General features: G+C 37.6%; 1 protein-coding gene across 5 annotated transcripts in view; it reads left to right on the forward strand.

The window, feature by feature from the left end:
- LOC100152150 (amine sulfotransferase-like) overlaps positions 3,243-22,209 on the forward strand; it is a 28,911-nt gene continuing 9,944 nt past the window's right edge. The window contains exons 1-7 of one of the 5 annotated variants that reach the window (XM_001928570.5): positions 3,248-3,854; positions 9,365-9,536; positions 9,800-9,871; positions 12,521-12,672; positions 14,921-15,129; positions 17,151-17,277; positions 18,154-18,248. In XM_001928570.5, coding sequence (XP_001928605.1) covers positions 12,531-12,672; positions 14,921-15,129; positions 17,151-17,277; positions 18,154-18,248 — 573 coding nt within the window. In that variant the 5' untranslated portion in view covers positions 3,248-3,854; positions 9,365-9,536; positions 9,800-9,871; positions 12,521-12,530. The other 4 variants (XM_021091632.1, XM_021091623.1, XM_021091638.1 and 1 more) reach the window with 4 other exon arrangements.

Below are 22,209 nucleotides of genomic sequence, written 5' to 3' on the forward strand. Positions count from 1 at the left end.
CCATTGTGGCCCAGTGGTAACGAACCTGGCTAGTATCAATGTGATGTGGGTTCAATCCCCGGCCTTGCTCAGTGAGTTAAGGATCTGGCATTGCCGTGAGCTGTAGTGTCAGCTGGTAGCTGTAGCTCCAATTTGACCCCTAACCCGGGAACTTCCACATGCTGCAGATGAGGCCCTAAGAAAAGAAAAGAAAAAAATCCTGGGAAACAGAAGAGTTCTGACTAGAAAATATTAGTTTTCTTCTTTGTACTCACATGATACTAGTTTTAAAAATTTACAAGCAAGTTTTACAAAATTTACAAGAAGGCAAAGATATGCGACTAAGAAACTCCAATTATTTCTTTTATTTCTCATAGAATATTCTAAAAGTAGCATTAATATGTGTATTGCTTTGAGGAAGGGGGTTTGGATACTGTAATTTTCTCATGGGTCAGATTTCTTCATTGTAAAAAAGTAGATTACTACCTTATTAACCCAATCTGCTATGAATTCAATTATTCAAAACCATGAAACTGTTTTTTAATATGCTCCTATAACATGCCAGGAATTGTTAAGAGTGAATATTTTTCCTTATGATACTCCTTAAGTTCAAAAATTTTAATTTCATCTTTAAATGTATATCATTCTGAATGATGATGGGTTGTCTCTAATTTGTTCATTTTAAATTCTCACATATTCATCACTTTTCATTATGTGATGGACACTGATTAAGCTTAGTTATGTGGAGATCTTATTGAAATTGCTTAAGATACTGGTTTTTTATTTTAATTTAATTTTTTTTTTTTTGCTTTTTAAGGTTGCACACATATGAGGTTCCCAGGCTAGGGGTCAAATCGGAGCTGTGTTTACTCCCCATGCCACAGCCACAGCAACCTGGGATCTGAGCCGCATCTTTACCCTATAACACAGCTCAACGAAATGCCGGATCCTTAGCCCACTGAGTGAGGCCAGAAATCCAACCTGAAAACTTATGGTTCCTAGTCAGATTCGTTTCCACTATGCCTCAACAGGAACTCCAGGTACTGGTATGTTTAAAATTATTGTTTTTTCTTTTGTCTTGTTTATTATCCACTTCACTCTTCATTGCTCAACTAGATCAGATATAAAGTATTTCTCATGCCTGTAGTAGCTTACTAACCAAATGACAATAATAATGTTTACACAGGACTATCTGGTAGATGAAGATGCCAAATTATTCATCCTTATTCAAAAATTGTCTTGATGGCTTCAAACTTTCAGCATGTAAACTGAAGCACTGGCAGCTCTGGGGCCCCTCTGTAACTTTGATTTCATGATTTGATATCTTTGGGTCTAATATTTTCAATTATGAAAATAAAGAATTACTTACTTTGAGGAGTTGCAGTAAGAACTCCTGTTAGATGTAGTTTCCAAAGTATGGCGTGTGGCTTTTGTAAAATATATTTGAATATTCTAATCTCCTTGTATATTATAGTATTTTTCTTTCTAAAGAAAGGCTGTAATTTAAGGTAGTGGTTGGGGAAGTCTACCAGATAAGGATGTGGACTGTATTTCTATTTTCTGTGTTATTGCATCCTACGTTTGTTTCTTTTTTTTTAAATAGTTATTTCCCCAATACAATTGTTTTTCTACTCTACTGCATGGTGGCCCAGTTACACATACATGTATACATTCTATTTTCGCACATTATCACGCTCCATGATAAGCGACTAGACATAGTTCCCATGCTACACAGCAGGATCTCATTGCTAATCCATTCCAAAGGCAACAGTTTGTATCTATTAACCCCAAGCTCCCCAACCACCCCACTCCCTCCCCCTCCCCCCTAACAACCACAAGTCTATTCTGTAAGTCCATGATTTTCTTTTCTATGAAAAGTTCATTTGTGCCCTATATTAGATTCCAGGTATAAGTGATATCATGTGCTATTTGTCTTTCTCTTTTGGACTTCCTTCACTCAGGATGAGAGTCTCTAGTTCCATCCATGTTGCTGCAAATGGCATTATTTCATTCCTTTTTATGGCTGAGTAGTATTCCATTGCTCACACACACACACACACACACACACACACACACACACACACACCCCTTCCTAATCCAATCATCTGCTGATGGACATTTGGGTTGTTTGAATGTCTTGGCTATTGTGAATAGTGCTGCAATGAACATGCAGGTGGATGTGTCCTTTTTAAAGAAGGCTTTGTCTGGATATATGCCCAAGAATGGGATTGCTGGGTCATATGGTAGTTCTATGTAGAGATTTCTAAGGTATCTCCATACTGATCTCCATAGTGGTTATACCAGCTTACATTCTCACAAGCAGTGCAGGAGGATTCCCTTTTCTCCACACCCTCTCCAGGACTTGTTATTTGTGGACTTATTAATGGTGGCCATTCTGACTGGTGTGAGGTGGTATCTCGTGGTAGTTTTGATTTGCATTTCTCTAATAATCAGGGATGTTGAGCATTTCTTCATGTGCTTGACTACGTTTGTTTCTTACTTCATTCCTGTATAAGGAGAAGTGAAGTGTCAACCCCCATGCAGAACTAACAGAGATAAGCTTGTCATGGATGACAGATCAGAGTGGGTTGTAGGAAGATTTTACCCTGACAGTGCTACCTCCTCACCCAGGGGCTGACCATGTTCTTGTCCCACTAGGTACAGTTGGAGACTGGAAGAATCACCTGACTGTGGCACAAAATGAAAGATTTGACAGAATATTCCAAAAGAAGATGAAAGACTTTCCCTTTAAGTTCATCCGGGATACAGATGAGGAGTACAATCAGTGCCAAAGAGTCATATAAAAAAATTCTACCAACCAGAGAGCGTATATTAAATATACATATTAATTTGTTCTTATTTAAATGTTAATTTTATACTTCATTAATAAAGAAAGTGAGGAAGTTGTGCTTATTAGTTTCTATTAGTGTTTGATGGACACTGAAATTTTTCAATTAAAATGATTTGGGTGATAGTCTGCATTGATTGTATGGTAAATGGAAAAAGAGCATATGACAAGAATTGTATTATTTTTACTTATTAAATCAAAGTATAGTTGATTTACAATGTTGTGCCAATTTCTGCTGTACAGCAAACTGACCCAGTCATTCATATATATATATATATATATATATATATACATATACACACACACACACACACAGATATATATATATATATATATATATCCATTATTTATGAATTGTAGTCTGGACAGAGATTTCTGTGGGTGTATTGTTCCTTTATAATTCTATTTAAGATTAAAGAAATATTAAAACTGCTTTCATTTTAAAAATTAAATATTAATTCTTTGGCATAAAATCAATGAGAATGTGGAAATAGAGACAACACATGTATACACATGCATCTGTTAATAATTTACAAGATTAACACAGTTTGCACTGCAGATCAAAGTTTCAAAGGTGGATGAATTCATCTAATGGTTCAAGTATTTACGTCTGTGGATAAAAAAATAGTTGTAGCTGTAGCATTCATCCAAATAAACTAATTCCAAGTGTATTTAGTAGTTAAATATTTAAGATAAAATACTTCAGAAAAACTAGAAAAATATATTTGAATCTGTTTATAAATCCCCTAAAGGGAAAACCTAGTGAAACGCATACACAGTGGAAAAAACATAAAAGAAAAGGTCCAGTACATTTTCAATCCTGAACATTTCAGGTCATCCATTACAGTCAACAAATGGAAACAAGCCAAGGTTTACGACAGTAAAATACACATTTGTGGCTTTTCATAAAGGAAAAACAGTAGGGATGCATGAATTCCAACTACATGTAAACATCAACCAATCTCAGAAACAGCCTCCTCAGTGGAAAATATACAGACACTGATTGCATTATAAGACTGAGAAACAGGTAAAATTAATCTGTGTGTTTAGAAGGAGAGTGGTTACCTTTGGGTGGTGGGACAGTAACTGGTCAGACGAGTGGGAGAATTCCTGAAATGGTGGTAACATTCTGTTTCTTGATTTTCGTGCTGGTTCCTTAGGTGTGAATATTCATCAGATTGTATGTGTCACCATGATCTGTTACTTTTTCTGTATTTGTCATGTCTTAATGAAATGTGTGGAATAACTCATAAGCATGAAAGACTTTCTGTGTAAGACCTGACCTTTTCCTGAAAAGCTTGCAGTTTACAGAAAAGACAAAACATTGGATCAAAATGGCGAAAGTTTAAAAACTGAGGACTGCTCATTGATATCGAGAGCAGAGCAAAATAAATATTCTCTCACAAATTGTGGAAAGGAAAATCAGCTTAAATAGTCTTTATAGCAATTTTGAAGCAGAATCAAAATATTAAACATAGTTACATGCTATGATTCTATAATTTCATTTTTATGAAACATCTGAAATTTTCTTCAGTTAACTCAATTTTCTACAATTTAAACTTAACCTCCACACTACACATATTATTTCAATAGCTATACTGTTCTCTGTCTACACAGTTGGTTTATGGTTATTGCACTGATAAAATATCTATTTACACCTTTATTTAGAACAGAAATACGAGGATTTCAGTCTTTTTTTTTAATTTATTTTTTTTCCCACTGTACAGCAAGGGGATCAAGTTATCCTTACATGTATACATTTTTCCCCCCACCCTTTGTTCTGTTGCAGTATGAGTATCTAGACATAGTTCTCAATGCTGCTCAGCAGGATCTTCTTGTAAATCTATTCTAAGTTGTGTCTGATAAGCCCAAGCTCCCGATCCCTCCCACTCCCTCCCTCTCCCATCAAGCAGCCACAAGTCTCTTCTCCAAGTCCATGATTTTTTCTGTGGAGATGTTCATTTGTGCTCGATATTAGATTCCAGTTATAAGTGATATCATATGGTATTTATCTTTGTCTTTCTGGCTCATTTCACTCTGTATGAGATTCTCTAGTTCCATCTATGTTGCTGCAAATGGCATTATGTCATTCTATTTTATGGCTGAGTAGTATTCCATTGTGTATATATACCACATCTTCTGAATCCAATCATCTGTTGATGGACATCTGGGTTGTTTCCATGTCCTGGCTATTGTGAATAGTGCTGCAATGAACATGGGAGTGCATGTGTCAGTCATTTTTGAGCTAGTATTTTTTTTCTAATATTTTGGTGGATTACACTGTTGAAAATAAGAATAATCCACTTCTAACCAGTTTGTGCAAAATAGGGTAGCCAAGAAACTTGAAAGAGAATAATCACTTGAAATCATGTATACCTCCATTAGCCAGCAATAGATTTATTGGAGATTATACTTGTGATAGATGAGTGGGTAAGGGGATAAGAGGAGAGAGTTGTAGAGGTGTAATCCAATTCTGATACCTGTGAAAGAGAAAGGAAATGACAGGAAGGAGGGCCTTACCTTTTCACGTAGCTCTGAGAAATTCTTGGCGGGGCCAAAGGGAGGCCAGATTCAAGAGTTTCCATTAGAGGTGTTCTATGTCAGGAAGAAATGCCTGCACTAATCACATTTCCATATCTAGTCTTTGCCTTGAAGTAACCAGGGGAGACTGTGACTTTAGTGTGGAAGCTGTGGCAGATCCAAGGTGTATCAGCCAGGTATACTCTTCATAGCAGGGTTTCTTGAAGAGCAATCTAGGAGGTGCTCTTTGAGGCTTAAGAGAGAGTATAGTGCCAGTTACTATGGAAAAGAAGCAAATACACACAAAATATTCAAAACAATTTAGGGGTTTCTGTTGTGGCGCAGCTATGAGGTTGTGGGTTTGATCCCTGGCCTTGCTCGGTGGGTTAAGGATATGGTGCTGCCGCGAGCTGTGGTATAGGTCACAGATTCAGCTCAGAACCTGCGTTGCTGTGCCTGTGGCTCCCATTTTACCCCTAGCCTGTGAACCTCCATATGCCATGCATGCAGCCCTAAAAAGCAAAAAAAAAAAAAAAAAATTTTTTTTCAATACCTAAGAAGTTATTTTAAAAATTTGTACAATGACTTTCTGAAGATAAATTAACAAAAGAAAACATACCTGGAAATAATGTGATCTTCTTCCTGTAGAGAAATAAGATAAAAAGATGATCACATGTCTTATAATTACATGTGGATTTGGCATAATGACAATCAGAAATCTAAAGAAGCTTCTTTGAAAAGTAAATTTAAACATAAAAATATGCATGACTATTCAAGGACATTTCAAGAGTGTATTAGTGTGCATAGAGAAGACACTAAGGAACATACATTATTACTTATTTGGTACGCTATAAAACAAGAATAATTAATATAGTGTGGCAGTAGTACAAAAGTAGAGGAATCTGGAGAGATTAATACACATGTAAAAATAATATGTAACTTCAGAAGAAAAGGAAATTGTTCATAAAACAAATGAACAATAACATATGTGAAAGAAAAATGATTGTATCATTATACCAGCAATGAAATTAATATTCATGGTAAACCAGATACCTTAAATTAAAAAAAAAACTGAAAATGAAAATAAATATAAACGTTTGGCAAATGTAAAAGAAATAGTAAAATCAAATAAAAACAGTGCAATATATAAATATGCATGTATATGTATATAACAAATACATACACATATATCAAATAAAAAGAGTGCAATATAACACATATGTGTATATATATGTACATATATACATATATACCCACACATATATATACACACACACATAAAAGCTGGAGAAGAGCTTTAAAGTTATTTTTAACGCTCTTCTAGAGCTTTTTTTTGTGTGATTACTCAACTAATGAACTTCCTATAAGAACTGGAGAACATGATCACCCAGCTGAGACTTGAGTTACTGACCTGAGATATTAAAAAAATATTCACCATACAGTTAGAAATAGAACTCAAGAGATGAAGATGTGAGAATTTTTTTCTCATTTAAGGCTGCACCTGCGGCATATGGAAGTTCTCAGGCTAGGGGTTGAAACAGCTGCAGCTACCACAGCCACATAAACTGCTAGATCCAAGCTGTGTCTGTGACCTACATCAAGGCTCAGGGCAATGCAGTATTCTTAACTCATTAAGGGATCGAACTTGCAAGTCCTCATGGTTACTAGTTGGGTTCATTACCACTGAGGCACAACACAAGCTCCCAACATGTGAGAATTTTAAATTGGGAAGAGGTCCAGGATTCTGCTATGCTTAGCAGCAATATTACAAGCATCAGTTCTAAGAGCACGGCTTCTGCATTCATACAGGTCTGATGTCTAGCCATTAGCCACTTCTCAGTTATCTGAGAGTTCATTTCTGGACACTGCACTTTTAATCGTGATACTAGCATCGTCTAACTCACAGTGTTGTTTTAAAGATTTAATTGTGAGTAGCAGTTTACTATTGTTCTATAACAAATGATCACAAATTTACAAGTTAAATGTCACCTATTTTTATCTTAGAATTCTGTGGATAGAGGTTCAGCACGATGGCTGGGTTTTTGGGTTAGAGTCTCCAGGGTGCTGGCAAGGCTGTATTTCTATTTGAAAGCTCTGGATAAGCATCCACTTCTAGGCTCATTCAGGTTGTTGGAAGATTTCGTCCCTTGTGGTTTAAGGACTGAGGTTCTCATTTCTTTGACAGGTGACCCATCAATCCTCAAGGCAGCAATGACCCATAAAAGCCTTCCTGTGCTGAAATCTCTCTGCCATTTCCTTCTGCCTCACAGGTTCCTTGGCTCCCACTGAGCCCACCGAGATCATCCAGGCTAGTCTTCCTATTTTAAGGTTAACTAATTAGTAATCTTCATTCTATCTGCGAAGTCCTTTTTGCCATGTCAGGTCAAACATGCACAAATGTGAGGAATGGGCCAGGGGAACTTCTGGGTAGAGAGGTCCTCAACTCTCCCTATCCCAGAATGCATGGACACATGGCAAGTGGTCATCAGTTTTATGAGGTTCAGCATATCCTTTTGTGCACTTTATTCTGCCTCTTATAGGGATGGCTAGAGACAAATGTGGGGGCAAAGTTCTGGTATTAACCAAACCTTTCCTTTTCTCCATTCTAAAGCTTTGAAGATCAGAGCCATGGAGTCCAGGATGGTAGTCAGTGATGGGTGAAAAGTAGCCCTATACAGAATGTGAGGAGATCACAAAAGTGGGTAACTCACAACTAAGAAGGGCATAGCCTCTATGTATGACACTATGAATGTTACATTCCACCTTCCCACGTGAGAACCAGGGCCTCTAACCTGCACCCTGACTTGGTACCAATGGAGAAAACCTGAGGAGCCTGGGGACATGTGAACGAGCTGGATTAGTATCATGACAGAAAACATTAGGTTGTCCTGTGTTGTCACTATGAAATACCCAAAAGCACAGACAGTTTTATACTGGCAATTGTACCTACCAACCAGCTTTAGAAATAAGGCATTACTCACTTTTTACGCATTCCTGACCCCACCAGTGCAACCACATCACACAGAGAGGAAATCCCTGCGTTACTGCCATTGGTTTATGTATATGTGTTTATGTTTAAGTAGACCAGCACTTGTCAAATTGCTGTTTGAATTTGTCGTCCTAATTTTCATTTACACTGGCTATAGTGAGAGTTTCCATTGCTCTACATCCTTTCCTACACTTACTTTCTGCCAATCCAGTGAGTACAAAATAGTTTTATCTTGTATTTCCACAATTACTAGCAAATTTGGCATATTTCCTTGCTCTCTCTGCTGGGTACCCCAAAAGAATGAGAAGCCAGAGCAATTAGCACAGCTAAAGCCAAAGTCTGGTTTCCAAATACCTTTCTCTATTTAGAGGGATCAGAAGAAATGGTTGCTTACAGAGATATTTCAAGGGGAAAAAAGGCAGAAATATTCTAACTTGACAGCATACCATATTACTGTTGGGTATGGAAATGAGAAACTTAAATGATGTCTTTTGTCACAGATGCAGATGGTCTTCTTCCTTACAGACCGGTCTAGGCGGAGGGAATATGGATTTTAATCATCTCAAAAGGCCCCCAAATGCATTCAGTTCAATGAGAATTTGTGTTATGAATCCAGAAATTCTTGGCAGGGCTCTTCGTTTTAATACGGAGTCTACTATTTTTGATTGCGACTTATCAGGCTATGCCACTGTCACAAATGGCTTCGTGTTGAATTTACAAAGATGATGCAAAACAAAAGAAGTCTGAACCACACAGAGGTTTAAATCACCCTCAGTTTAAACTTGATTTCCTATCACTTAAGACTTGTATATTGAAAGGATTAAAAATCTCTTCTGGCATCAAATTCTGTGTCTAGCAGATATCTGAGTATCCTTATTAAAGATGAGGCTATGTAGGCAAGATGGCTGGAGAATGGATGAAATTTCAAGGAAATATTAGGTCAAGTCTGATGCTAATGTCAGTTGATGTACAACACAGAAAATATGGCTGAGTTTTCTGAAGTTTTTTTTTTTTTTTTTTTTTTTAAGAAAGTAGAATGAAAGTGTAACAGATGGGATGTACACCTGACCGAGTGTTAAAATGGATTGAATAAACAGTGAATTGATAAGGCCCTGGGACCCACCATAGCCATATCCAGTTTTACACAGAGTAGTACAAGACCTGAAGATTGAACATAGCCCTCTGAGAAAGGTCTAAAAGGTATTTATTACTAACCATTCTTCATGCCCAACAAAGTTGTTGTTATAGTTTTCAAGGACATCCCCGTGTGTGTTTTACAGATGCCAAAATTAGGTAAGCAGGATGATTGGGTACATGTTGTTCTCTTCAGTATTTCTAACCATTTTGAGTTATTTGGACTTTCTGGAATAACTGGATATCTTTTTCTTAATGTCAACGAAATCTTACCCAATTTATTTACTCATTGGCTGAGACAAAACCTGCACAGACTATTTCTTTTTCAGGTATGCCGCAATCTCTACCATCCTTCAAATTATTACAGAAGTGGATTTTGCTTCATCCATTCATCTGTAACCGTGAGTAATAAAAGCGTAGACTTAGAGCCTCTTTCAAGTCTCACCCTCTTCAGTGTATGAAAGTAATTAGTTTTTTCTCCTCAATTTTCTGCTTTTCCTTTTTTCCTTTTGGTCTTCTGAAAGAGCAAGTGAGAGACACCAGATGTCCTTTCTCCTGATACAAGTACTTTCTCCTGTATCCATCGAGGAGAGGCGGACATTATATGCCTTGTCAGTCCCCAGATCACACATGAATCCACTGGTACCCTGATTTTTTTCTCCTGTTTCTATGTCAAGCAGTTCTTATAGTTCTTTTTCTGCTGAGATGTTTCGAGGTAGAATAAAGAAATACATAGCAAAGCGGTGTGGCCTGTGGGGGTGGCCTGACACTCTTTTGTCAGCATCCAGATTTTCTGGAACTTCTGCTATTTAGGAAAGGTTTGGGGTGGCACTGTCAGGTCTCAGGAGGTGTGAGATAGTGACGCACACTTTCATCTTGGCCTTTCATTTCACCTCTGTTTCCTACTTACAGGCTTCTGCATTTGTCCTCTCTGTGAAGGGTAGATTCTCCCTCAGCGCATTCCATAGGCTATGTTTCCCAAGGTGACTTTGTGATGCTAATGTCACAATAGCTCTCCGTGTTTTTTCTTTTGAAACTATTTTTTTTTGTGTGTGTGTGGTTTATCAGCCAGTCTATTTTATCCATAATTTTACTTATTTATTTATTTATTTTTGGTCTTCTTAGGGCTGCACCTACAGCATATGGAGGTTCCTGGGCTAGGGGTAGAATCAGAGCTCTAGCTGGCAGCCTACACCACAGCCACAGCAACACAGGATCAGAGCTGTGTCTGTGATCTACACCACAGCTCATGGCAATGCAGTCCTTAACCCACTGAAGGAGGCCAGGGATCAAACCTGCATCCTATGGATACTAGTCAAATTCTTTCTGCTGAGCCCCAAAGAGAACCCCTCTTTTTCTTTTCTTTCTTTTTTTTTTTTTCTCCTCAATTCTTAATCATTGTGGTTGCTGGGACTTCTGCTTGAGTGAGGAAACCTCTAGCAAGTTAGTAGGGTTTTAATTGAGTGAGTCTTTTAATTGGGAGTCAAATACCATCCACCAAAAGCTTCTCTGGAGGTTGAGATAAAATATCTACAAAAAAACCAAGACAGTGCTTTATCAGCATTATGATTGTCATTGTTTCATGTGAATGGCTGTGTGGTTAAATGCAGATTTCTAGGTCCTAATTTCGCCCAATTCCTAGTCTACCCGTCTGGGTAGAGGCCTCAAACCATGAATGTTTACCCTGAAACCTAAGCGATTCTAAAACAGGTAATTTGCTACTCTTTCTTAGCCAAACTCTAACCTTTGACTCCCTCCAGAAACTAGGTGAGATAGGTTGTTTGCAAAGAAATTAGATGTGTCTTGACATGCAGTTTAGAAAAACAACCATATTTGTTGCACCCTTTTAACAAAGCTGGTTTCTTGCTGGGTTCAGAAGTTCCCTCAAATAAGTAGCTGCAATACAGGCTGATCCTGATCAAATATTATGAACACTTGTTTCAGGAATAGATTTCTTGGGCAGAGCTAAAAGAAATACCTGTTTGTTCCAGTGTTTGAACTGAAATGTCTTTAGAATGTTTGCTTTCAGTTTTTATTTTCACTATTTTTTACATTTATTTCAATCTGAGAGAAGACTACTTTGGATAAGGTAATACTTACAATACGATATCTTGCAACTATGTGAGGGAGCATTTCTTAAGTAAATCCAATGGGCCTTTCTCCTGTAGATGATTTTCCACAGTTCATATGAAACAGAATAAACCCCCCCCCCCAAGGCCTCAGCAACTCCTTCCACAGAAAAAAGATGATTCATGCTTGAGAGGAAAAACAGAAAACAAACAAAAAACCAGAAATGAAAGTATATTTTCTTAAAAATTTTCCTATTTCTAGAACAATACAAAAATGTAAAGATTAGGAGTTCCTGTTGTGGCTTCATGGGTTAGCAACCTGACATAGTGTTTCTGAGAATGCGGGTTTGATCCCTGGCCTTCCCAGTGGGTTAAGTCAGGCGTTGCTGTGAGCTGTGGTGTAGATCCCAGACGTGGCTCATTCTAGGCACATCCCAGACACTGGCTTTGCTGTGTCTGTGGTGTAGGCCTGCAGCTGCTGCTCTGACTTGACTCCCAGCCTGGGAATTTCCATATGCCATGGGGGGAGCCTTAAAAAGAAAAAAAATGTAAAAGACTGAAAATACTAAAGACTACAAATTGTACAATTAGGTGATTAAATCATGGGCATTCTGGCCAGATGATCTGGCATCAAATCTTGCACCTGTGCCCGCTGAACCACCTTGAACAATTTGGTTCTTATTTTCTCATTTGCATATTTGCAATCATGAAAATAACTTCCTCATGGGATTTTAAAGAAAAACTATTTAACCTTGTAGTAACTTAATTTCTCCTTTAACATGGTGATAAGACACTACCTTTTGCCACATTGGGTTCCTATGAAAATTAAATGTTTTACCATATATAAGCTTATTTCTATGGGAAGTGAGTGATTGGATACGTAAATGTCCTACATGGTGATCGGCCTGTATGGAACATGTGCTACATCTTATTATTTTGACATGCTAAGAATTGAAAAATTCTTTCTGTGTTTACCTGTAGGTGAATAATTATGGACCATACAAACCAATATTTATTGAACTTTAAAGGCTACTATTTTCAACGATTTCTAGCTGAGACTGACATTCTAGAAAATCTAGCTGATTTTGAAATTCGTGATGATGATGTCTTCATAATTACATACCCCAAATCTGGTAAGTTTAAGGAATGGACCACCTGTTTCAGGCCTCACTTTGGTTTGAGAATACATGTGTGCCAATGTCCACTTTTCCAGACATTGGCAGTAGTTCACCCTATGATTAGAAAATTTATGATGCCCAAAAAAAATCTCAACTAGAAGACTATTTGAAGTACCTATTTTGTCATTTCTATGGGGGAGTATCTAGAAAGTAACTATTGAGCTAAGTGCAGATACTTTGTAAATGCTGGCCTGTTGACTTGGTTTCACAAGGGGAAAAATATGCTAAAAAACCCAGCAGAACTTTGTGAGTAGCATATCTCTGTCAGAACTAACTCCTAATATGCTAGTCAATTACTCTAAATCCTTTACATTTCCTAAAATAATACAGTAATTTATTTTATTTTTATTATATTTATTATATTATATTTTATTTTTGCTTTTTGGGGCTGCACCTGCAGCATATGGAAGTTCTCAGACCAGGGGTCGAATCGGAGCTAGAGCTGCTGGCCTACACCACAGCCACAGCAATGCGAGATCTGAGTCTGGTCTGAAACCTGCACTGTAGTTCATGGCAACACCAGATCCTTAGCCCACTGAGGAAGGCCATGGATCCAACCCACATCCTCATGGATACTAGTCAGGTTCGTTACCTCTGAGCCACAATGGGAACTGCAATAATGCAATCATTTAAACTGAATTAAATTGCCCTCGTTCTCACATTCCAAAATTGGCTTATTTTTTAAAAATAAATACTGCACTCTGTAGAACATATGATGATTTGGTGCCATTGAAGCAATGTTGTATTGGAGTGGTTAATGTCATTCAAAGATACATTGGAGTTTATGTCAAGAAAGAAAATATTCCTGAATTTCATGAAAATGCTTCAGTATCTATATTTTAATCCACTTTGAAATTCCTGACCTTGTTTACTTTTCCCAAATTAGAGACACCTTCCCTTATGCCTGGATTCTGCCTGTCTTCTAAATATCATTATAAATGATGTACCTTTTTTCCTTTTATTTTTAAATTTTTTTTAATTTTATTTTTTAAATTTTTTTGTCTTTTTGCTATTTCTTGGGCCACTCCCGTGGCATATGGAGGTTCCCAGGCTAGGGGTCTAATCAGAGCTGTAGCCACTGGCCTATGCCAGAGCCACAGGAACACAGGATCCGAGCCGCATCTGCAACCTACAGCACAGCTCAGAGTCTGCAACCTACAGCAGAGCTCACAGCAACGCCGGATCGTTAACCCACTGAGCAAGGCCAGGGATCAAACCCGCAACCTCATGGTTCCTAGTTGGATTTGTTAACCACTGTGCCATGATGGGAACTCCTTTTTTCCTTTTAGATGTTAATGCCACATCTATTTGCTTAGCTTTAGGTCAAGAAGTGAAGTCCATCACAGAGTCTTCCCTTGACTCTTTGTCATTCCCAGGTATTAGTGGCAGAAATCCTAAACCCAATATAAGCAAAACAAATCTAGCAACATTCAAAAATATACTCTGACCCACCAGGGTTCATTCAAGGGTCATGATTGGTTTCACTCACATTACTAGAGCAAAAGAGAAAACCTGTATTATCATCTCGAAAGATGTAGACAAGCATTCAATAAAATTCAGCAGCTTTTCAAAAATGGAATCTCTTAGTGAAAGAGAGAGAAGAAGGAACTTCCTTAACCTGATCAACAGAATCTACCCCCAAACTACCATAATCATCTCAAGCAGTAGTGAAGCATTTGAAATATTACATTTAAAATCTGGCCCGAGACAAGACTACTTGCTGTTACTACTTTTGTTAAGCATTGTGTGGGAAGACCTATGCTATAGATTAATAAAACAGAAAAAGTAGTGAAAGGGGCCTTGAGCTCTTAGTTTGCCTATACTTCTGAAAGATGAAGCTCTAAGAAGGAGACTAAGGAAAGAAAAATGGAGGCAGCCTCAGAAAAATCATATAAAAGGGATTTTATTTGAAGTGCAAGAGACCCAGAATGAACTGAAGGACTCTGAATCACAATCCCAGGGAATCAGAGTCACCACAGCTCTTCAGAGGGAGGAAGGAACTAGAGCCCTTGAATTTATCTTGAATAATTTTTGTGTAAAACACAAATAAACCAAAACATTTGGACAAATTCATTGGCATCTCAGTGAGATTAAAAGAACTGAAAAGCTTCAAATGATCTTGAGATGGGTGGGTGGCCTTACCATTGATGCCTACCATTCAATGTCACTTCACTGTTGAAAACAAGATTATTTATTTTTACAGGTACCATCTGGGCTCAGCAGATATTAAGCTTGATTTATTTTGAAGGACATCGTACCAGAACTGAAATGGTGGAAATATATCATAGAGTCCTTTTCCTTGAATACAATCCAGAAAAAGTGGACTATGTCAAGAGACCATCTCCTCGCCTCTTCTCTTCCCACCTCCCCTATTATTTAGCACCAAAAGGTCTCAAGAACAAAAAGCCTAAAGTATGTCACAGAAAGAGCTTACATAGACCTTTTTCAGAAACAAAAATACTTTCTTCAGATATTTTTCTCCAGGTCCACTTATCTACATCCTTTCATGTGATTATTATATTTCTGACTGTATTTTACATATTAAAAATATTAGAGTTTCCTGGTGGCTCAGTGGGTTAAGGACCTGGTATTGTCATTGCAGAGGCTCAGGTCTCTTCTGTGGCAGAGTTTCAATCCCTGGCCAGGAACTTTTGCTTGTTGAAGGTATGGTCCAAAAGTATATATATGGAATTATAAATATATTCTTAATTTGAGTCACTACACACATTATTTGCAGTGTAATTATAGAACATAGAGCAAACATTTATTTATATCAGCAAATAAAATTCTATTCTTTTTGATAGTTTAGGTGGATTTTGTTGTATGACTACAAAACATTGAATGTGTTTTGATGGACAGGTAGGTTGCAGCAAAGTTTAGCAGACTTTAATTTTTTGTGATTGCTCTACTTTTGATTTTAGTATACCTGTAATTCCAGTTTTGTAACATAAATTTAGAAGCTGGATATATTTTTGCTAAGCTATCAAGTAGTTTTAAAAGTGTAAATCAATATAATTTTTTGAATAATTAAGTCCATTATCTTAAAGGGTACTTTGCATCAGTAATGAAATTGAGGTGTTTTGATATGTTTATTGGCCATAATTACTTCTTTGTGAAATGATTGTAAATTTTTCTCAATTTCTGTTATGTTGTCTTTTTCTTATGGCTTTGTTTTATATCTAAGTATATATATTCATATACATATATATATTCCAGATACTAACCTATTATTGGTTTTATGTGTTGCAACTCTTCTTTTATGTCTTCTTGTTTTTTTCTTATTTCTGTGATTCCCGTTGATTACCAGCATTTAAAATTTTAATGTAGTATAGTTGATTCATTTTTATTTCTAATGAATTTTTTATCATTTGGAAAATGCTTCAGGTATATCCAAAACCAGAAACATAGTCTTTATTTTCTTAAATGTCAGAGTTTTACTTCATACTTAAACCTTCAGTCTACTTTTAAGTGACTTTGTGTAAGGTGAAGTAAAAATTGATTTTATTTCTTTTTTATTATGGATATTGAAAAAATGATGTCATCTTCTTCTTCTTTTTTTTAATGGCTTCACTTGCAGTATATGGAATTTCCCAGTCCAGGGATTGAATCAGAGCTTCAGCTGACAGCCTACACCACAGCCACCAGATCTGTGACCTATATAGCTAGGTCTTTAACCCACTGAGCAAGATCAAGGATCAAAACTGCATCCTCAGAGACACTATGTTGGGTTCTTAACCCATGGAGCCACAGTAGGAGCTTGAAAAGATGATATTTATTTCAACATAATTGATTAAGTTGCTTTTCTTTTTTTTCACTTATCTTCAAGACTATCTTGGTGGTGCATCAAATATTAGTGCTCATGGAGCTTTTATGCAAAGTGATTTGAAGTATTAAACTTACAAATACATAATTTCTCATGTAAGTAGCAGTTAATCTTATATGCTTGGATATATGCAATATGAACCATTGATTTAATGCAGCAGTCTTTTTGACAGCAGAAATTAGGAGCAATCGAAATGTTCATAAGTACTAAAGTGGATGAAATCAATTACTATGCATCCACATGATGAAACAAAATACTGTGTAGTCATTTTTTAGGAAACCCATGATGATAATCAAGAATTCTCAGAGTTCCCGTCGTGGCGCAGTGGTTAACGAATCCAGCTAGGAACCATGAGGTTGCGGGTTCGGTCCCTGGCCTTGCTCAGTGGGTTAACGATCCGGCGTTGCTGTGAGCTGTGGTGTAGGTTGCAGACACGGCTTGGATCCTGCGTTGCTGTGGCTCTGGCATAGGCCGGTGGCTACAGCTCCGATTAGACCCCTAGCCTGGAAACCTCCATATGCCAGGGGAGCGGCCCAAGAAATAGCAAAAAGACCAAAAAAAAAAAAAAAAAAAAGGAATTCTCAAAATTGTTTCACTATTCTCTCCGCAGGTTATTTACATCTATAGAAACCCCAAGGATGTTTTGATCTCATATTTTCATTTTTCAAATTGGTTGCTTACATTAGAACCTTCACATGACATCGAACATTTCATGGAAAAGTTTCTAGATGGGAAAGGTAACTATGAGTTTATTTTTCAAGCAACATGTTCACAAGACCATGTTGCCATTTAGCCAAATTTCTCAAACGCTGGGAACATATTTTAGGCAGATGGAGAAGGGTTGTCATAGACGGTGCAATGCACATCTGTGGTCCCTAAATGTTATCCACTTAATCTGCCACCCAGGGGCCTTTCTGTCCTCACTAGGACCACTCTGGGTCTTGTCAAGATTTCAAAGAGGTATTTTGACCAGATCCAAAGACCGGCAAGTGGCCTAGAGGTTCCAGCTGGCTAGATCCAAAGCTAGAGACATAGGTTCCGGAATAGCCAACGTTCAGGATGGGTGTGTTGCTGTTGCTGTTGTTGCTGTTGTGGTCTGTCCTGAGCCTGTGGTAGGCCTTAGGTGACCGTTGTGAAGTGGTCATTACAACACCCCAAAGGATCAATTGCGGCAGATGGGCTGTAGAATGTGGAATGGGGCCTCTCACCCATTTAGAAAATTACCTTCAGCTTCTTTCTAGTTGTAGGTAACTAAAATTGCTATCCATAGATCTTAAAATAAAGAATAAAAGGGGAAATATAAAATATCTTTTCAGGTGGAGGAAGCAGACAAAAAAGGAGATTAATTTACAGAAGTCTTAAAAATTCATACTTTGGAATTTTCATTCCCACATTTCTTTTTTTCTTACAGTCAGAGAGAACCCTGAAGAGGCAGCTTTCTGTTAAAATGATGTAATTGTTTCCGAAAACACCCTTTTGAAAAGGCAGCATAGATGTCCGGTGGGGGGAGACATATTTGTCTTTCGGAGGATTTTGGAAGAGAAAGACAGGCTATGGTTTACTGTTCAATAACTGCAGTATGTGCACCTTATAATTGATCAGTTTTCCCACAGTGTTTGGAAGTCTCTGGTTTGATCACATCCGAGGCTGGTATGAGCACAGACATGACTTCAATATTCTGTTCATGATGTATGAGGAGATGAAGAAGGTAGGAGGCATGTTTTGTTCATTTTAAGAAGTTCGTTCTTTTTGAGACTCTTTTGTATCTTGGTCTGATGAACCCCATCCTCCACATCATCTTTTCCTCTCACCACTATTCAGGCATGTTGGGGGTTTCTAATCTTCCATCCATCCTTTCAATACTGGTCTTCCCCAGAGCTCTTTTCTCATTGCACACAGTAATCTCTTATGATTCCTTTTCATGTAAAAATCTGTAGTTGTTAAAACAAAGTCAAATGTAGAGAAGCCATGGCTTAAAAGAGAGAAAGGGCATTGTGAAATATGGGGGTGAGAAGTCCCTGAGATGCTAAGATATGGCTAATTAGCCAGAGGTGAACATGTGCTCTGAGATGTAAATACTTCCTGTTTTTTTGTTTTGTTTGGTTTGGTTTGGTTTTTAGAGAGAATATTGAAAGATGGCTTTGCAGTGATATTGCATGAGGTTTACACTTTGACATCCAATCAAAGCTCTCTTAAAACGTTGCCTAAACAAACAAACAAAACACATTTGAAGTTCACTGTTATGTGATTTCTCATTGATGTGTTGATTCACTAATACATAACTTATTCACCCATTTTTTCCAAAACATATTGCAGACCTTCTAAGTGACAGAAAAATAGGACTAAACCCTTTATTTATAGAGTTTATCATCTAACAAGGAAGACAGCTATTTAGCGGGAGATCTGCATGCAAATAAGTATGAGTTTAGAAAAGACACGTGGTGAAAGAGAATTCTAAGCCAAGGAAAGAGAATGTGCAAATTCTCTGAAGCAGTCAAGTGCATGCCATTTTTGAAGAATTGAGGAATAAGTTAAAGAGCAAGGTGGAAATGACAAAACATTAATATAAGGGTCTTTAGAAGCCAGGCTGTGTATGGTCTATAGGCTATCTTCATGATAGTGATTTTATAAAGTCTTAAATGCAGTGAGGGGCCCTTATAAGGCAAATGGCAGTATGATAGAATTAATATTCTTGGAATTTCATTCCCATTAGTGGTTTGAAAAGTAATAACAGTGAACATGAAAAAAATCTCAGCTCATCTCCATTTATTCTCCGTTGTTTATCCAGAGTTATCATCTCAAAATGTAAGCCTGATTCCTTCCCTGTTTTTACATTCCAGTTCCTCCATAAGAATATGGTCACAACAAAATATCTGACAACAATAGAATTTATGAAAAATTTGGACATAGAGACCACAGAATAAACTCTGAAAAATCTCTGAATATTTCTGTTTTGCCATCAATAGAATATTATCAACTGTTTTAACTTTCATCAAGTAGCCCATTGTGTATATATATATATATATAGACATAGATTTTCTTTCTTATGGCAGCACCTGCCATAAAAAGTTCTCTGGCCAGGGGTTGAATTGGAGCTGCCCCTGCAGGCCTACACCACAGACACAGCAACATGAGATTGAGCTGAGTCTGCAAATTACACTGCAGCTTGTAGCAATGCCAAACACTTAACCCACTGAGTGAGGCCCAGGATCAAACCCACACCTCATGAACACCATGTTGATGTCTCAAGCCACTCAACCACAGTGGGAATTCCCTTTTTTATATTTTTAGTCTATGGTCTCCACCAGTTTTTTAATTTTTGTTAATTTATTAGTTCATTTGTTTTTAATTTTTTTATTTCCCCAATAGATTATTTTTTTTCTGCTGTACCGCATGGTGACCCAGTTACACATACATGTACACATTCTTTTTTCTTCCATTACCATGCTCCATCATAAGTGACTAGACATAGTTCCCACACTACACAGCAGGATCTCATTGCTAATCCATTCCAAAGGCAATAGTTTGTGTCCGTTAACCTCAAGCTTCCAATCCACCACACTCTCTCCCTGTCCCCCTCCCCCCTGACAACCACAAGTCTATTCTCCAAGTCCATGATTTTCTTTTCTGTGGAAAGGTTCATTTGTGCCATATAGTAGATTCCAGATATCAGTGATATCATATGGTATTTGTCTTTTTCTGACTTCACTCAGGATGAGAGTCTCTAGTTCCATCCATGTTGCTGCAAATGGCATTATTTCATTCCTTTTTATGGCTGAGTAGTATTCCATTGTGCATATATACCACATCTTCTTAATCCAATTGTGTGTCGATGGACATTTGGGTTGTTTCCATCTCTTGACTATTGTGAATAGTGCTGCAGTGAACATGCGGATGCATGTCTCTTTTTCAAGGAAAGTTTTGTCTGGATATGTGCCCAAGAGTGGGATTTCTGGGTCATATGGTAGTTCTATGTATAGATTTCTAAGGTACCTCCATACTGTTTTCCATAGTGGTTGTACCAACTTACATTCCCACCAACAGTGTAGTAGGGTTCCCTTTTCTCCACACCCCTCTAGCACTTGCTATTTGTGGACTTATTAATGATGGCCATTCTGACTGATGTGAGGTGGTATCTCGTGGTAGTTTTGATTTGCATTTCTCTAATAATCAGTGATGTTGAACAGTTTTTCTTTTTACTTTTTCTTTTTTTTGGTCATCTTTTGTCTTTCAGGGCCACACCCATGACATATGGAGGTTCCCAGGTTAGGAATCTAATTGGATCTGTAGCTGCTGGCCTACACCAGAGCCACAGCAACACCAGATCCGAGCTGCTTCTGCAATCTACACCACAGCTCATGGGAACGCTGGATCCTTAACCCACTGAGCGAGGCCAGGGATTGAACCCACAACCTCATCGTTCCTAGTTGGGTTCGTTTCTGCTGCGCCACAATGGGAATTCCACATGGAGCATTTTTCTATGTGCTTGTTGGCCATCTGTATATCGTCCTTGGAGAAATGTCTCTTCAGGTCTTTTGCCCATTTTTCCACTGGGTTATTGGCTTTTTTGCTGTTGAGTTGTCTAAGTTGTCTGTGTATTTTAGAGATTAAGCCCTTGCCAGTTGCATCATTCAAAACTATTTTCTCCCATTCTGTAAGTTGTCTTTTTGTTTTCTTTTTGGTTTCCTTTGCTGTGGAAAAGCTTGTCAGTTTGATTAGGTCCCATTGGTGTATTTTTGCTTTTACTTCTGTTGCTTTGGGAGGCTGACCTGAGAAAGCATTAGTAAGGTTGATGTCAGAGAAGGTTTTGCCTATGTTCTCTTCCAGAAGTTTGATGGTGTCTTGTCTTATATTTATGTCTTTCAGCCATTTTGAGTTTATTTTTGTGCATGGTGTAAGGGTGTGTTCTAGTTTCATTGATTTGCATGCAGCTGTCCAGGTTTCCCAGCAATCCTTGCTGAAAAGACTGTCTTTTTCCCATTTTATGTTCTTGCCTCCTTTGTCAAAGATTAATGGACCATAGGTGTCTGGGTTTATTTCTGAGTTCTCTATTCTGTTCCATTGGTCTGTCTGTGTGTTTTGGTACCAGCACCACACTGCTTTGACGACTGTGGCTTTGTAATAGTGCCCGAAGAGTTATGTCTCCTGCTTGGTTTTTGTTCCTCAGGATTGCTTTGGCAGTGCTGGGTCTTTTGTGGTTCCATATAAATTTTTGGATTGTTTGCTTTAGTTCTGTGAAAAATTGTCATGGGTAATTTGATAGGGATTGCACTGAATCTATAGATTGCTTTGGGTAGTATGGCCATTTTTACAATACTAATTTTACCAACCCGTGAGAATGGAATATCTTTCCATTTCTTTACATCTTCTTTAATTTCCTAGATTAGTGTTTTATAGTTCTCGGCATATAAGTCCTTTACCTCCTTGGTCAGGTGTATTCCCAGGTGTTTGATTTTTTGGGGTGCAATTTTAAAAGGTATTGTGTTTTTGTATTCCTTTTGTAATATTTCATTGTTAGGATACAGAAATGTGATTGATTTCTGACTGTTAATCTTATATCCTGCTACTCTGCTGAATTTGTTGATCAGTTCAAGTAGTTTTTGGGTTGAGTCCTTAGGGTTTTCTATGTATATAGTATCATGTCATCTGCATACAGTGACAGTTTTACC

Source organism: Sus scrofa, chromosome 1, assembly GCF_000003025.6.
Source record: "Sus scrofa isolate TJ Tabasco breed Duroc chromosome 1, Sscrofa11.1, whole genome shotgun sequence".
Lineage (NCBI taxonomy): Eukaryota > Metazoa > Chordata > Mammalia > Artiodactyla > Suidae > Sus > Sus scrofa.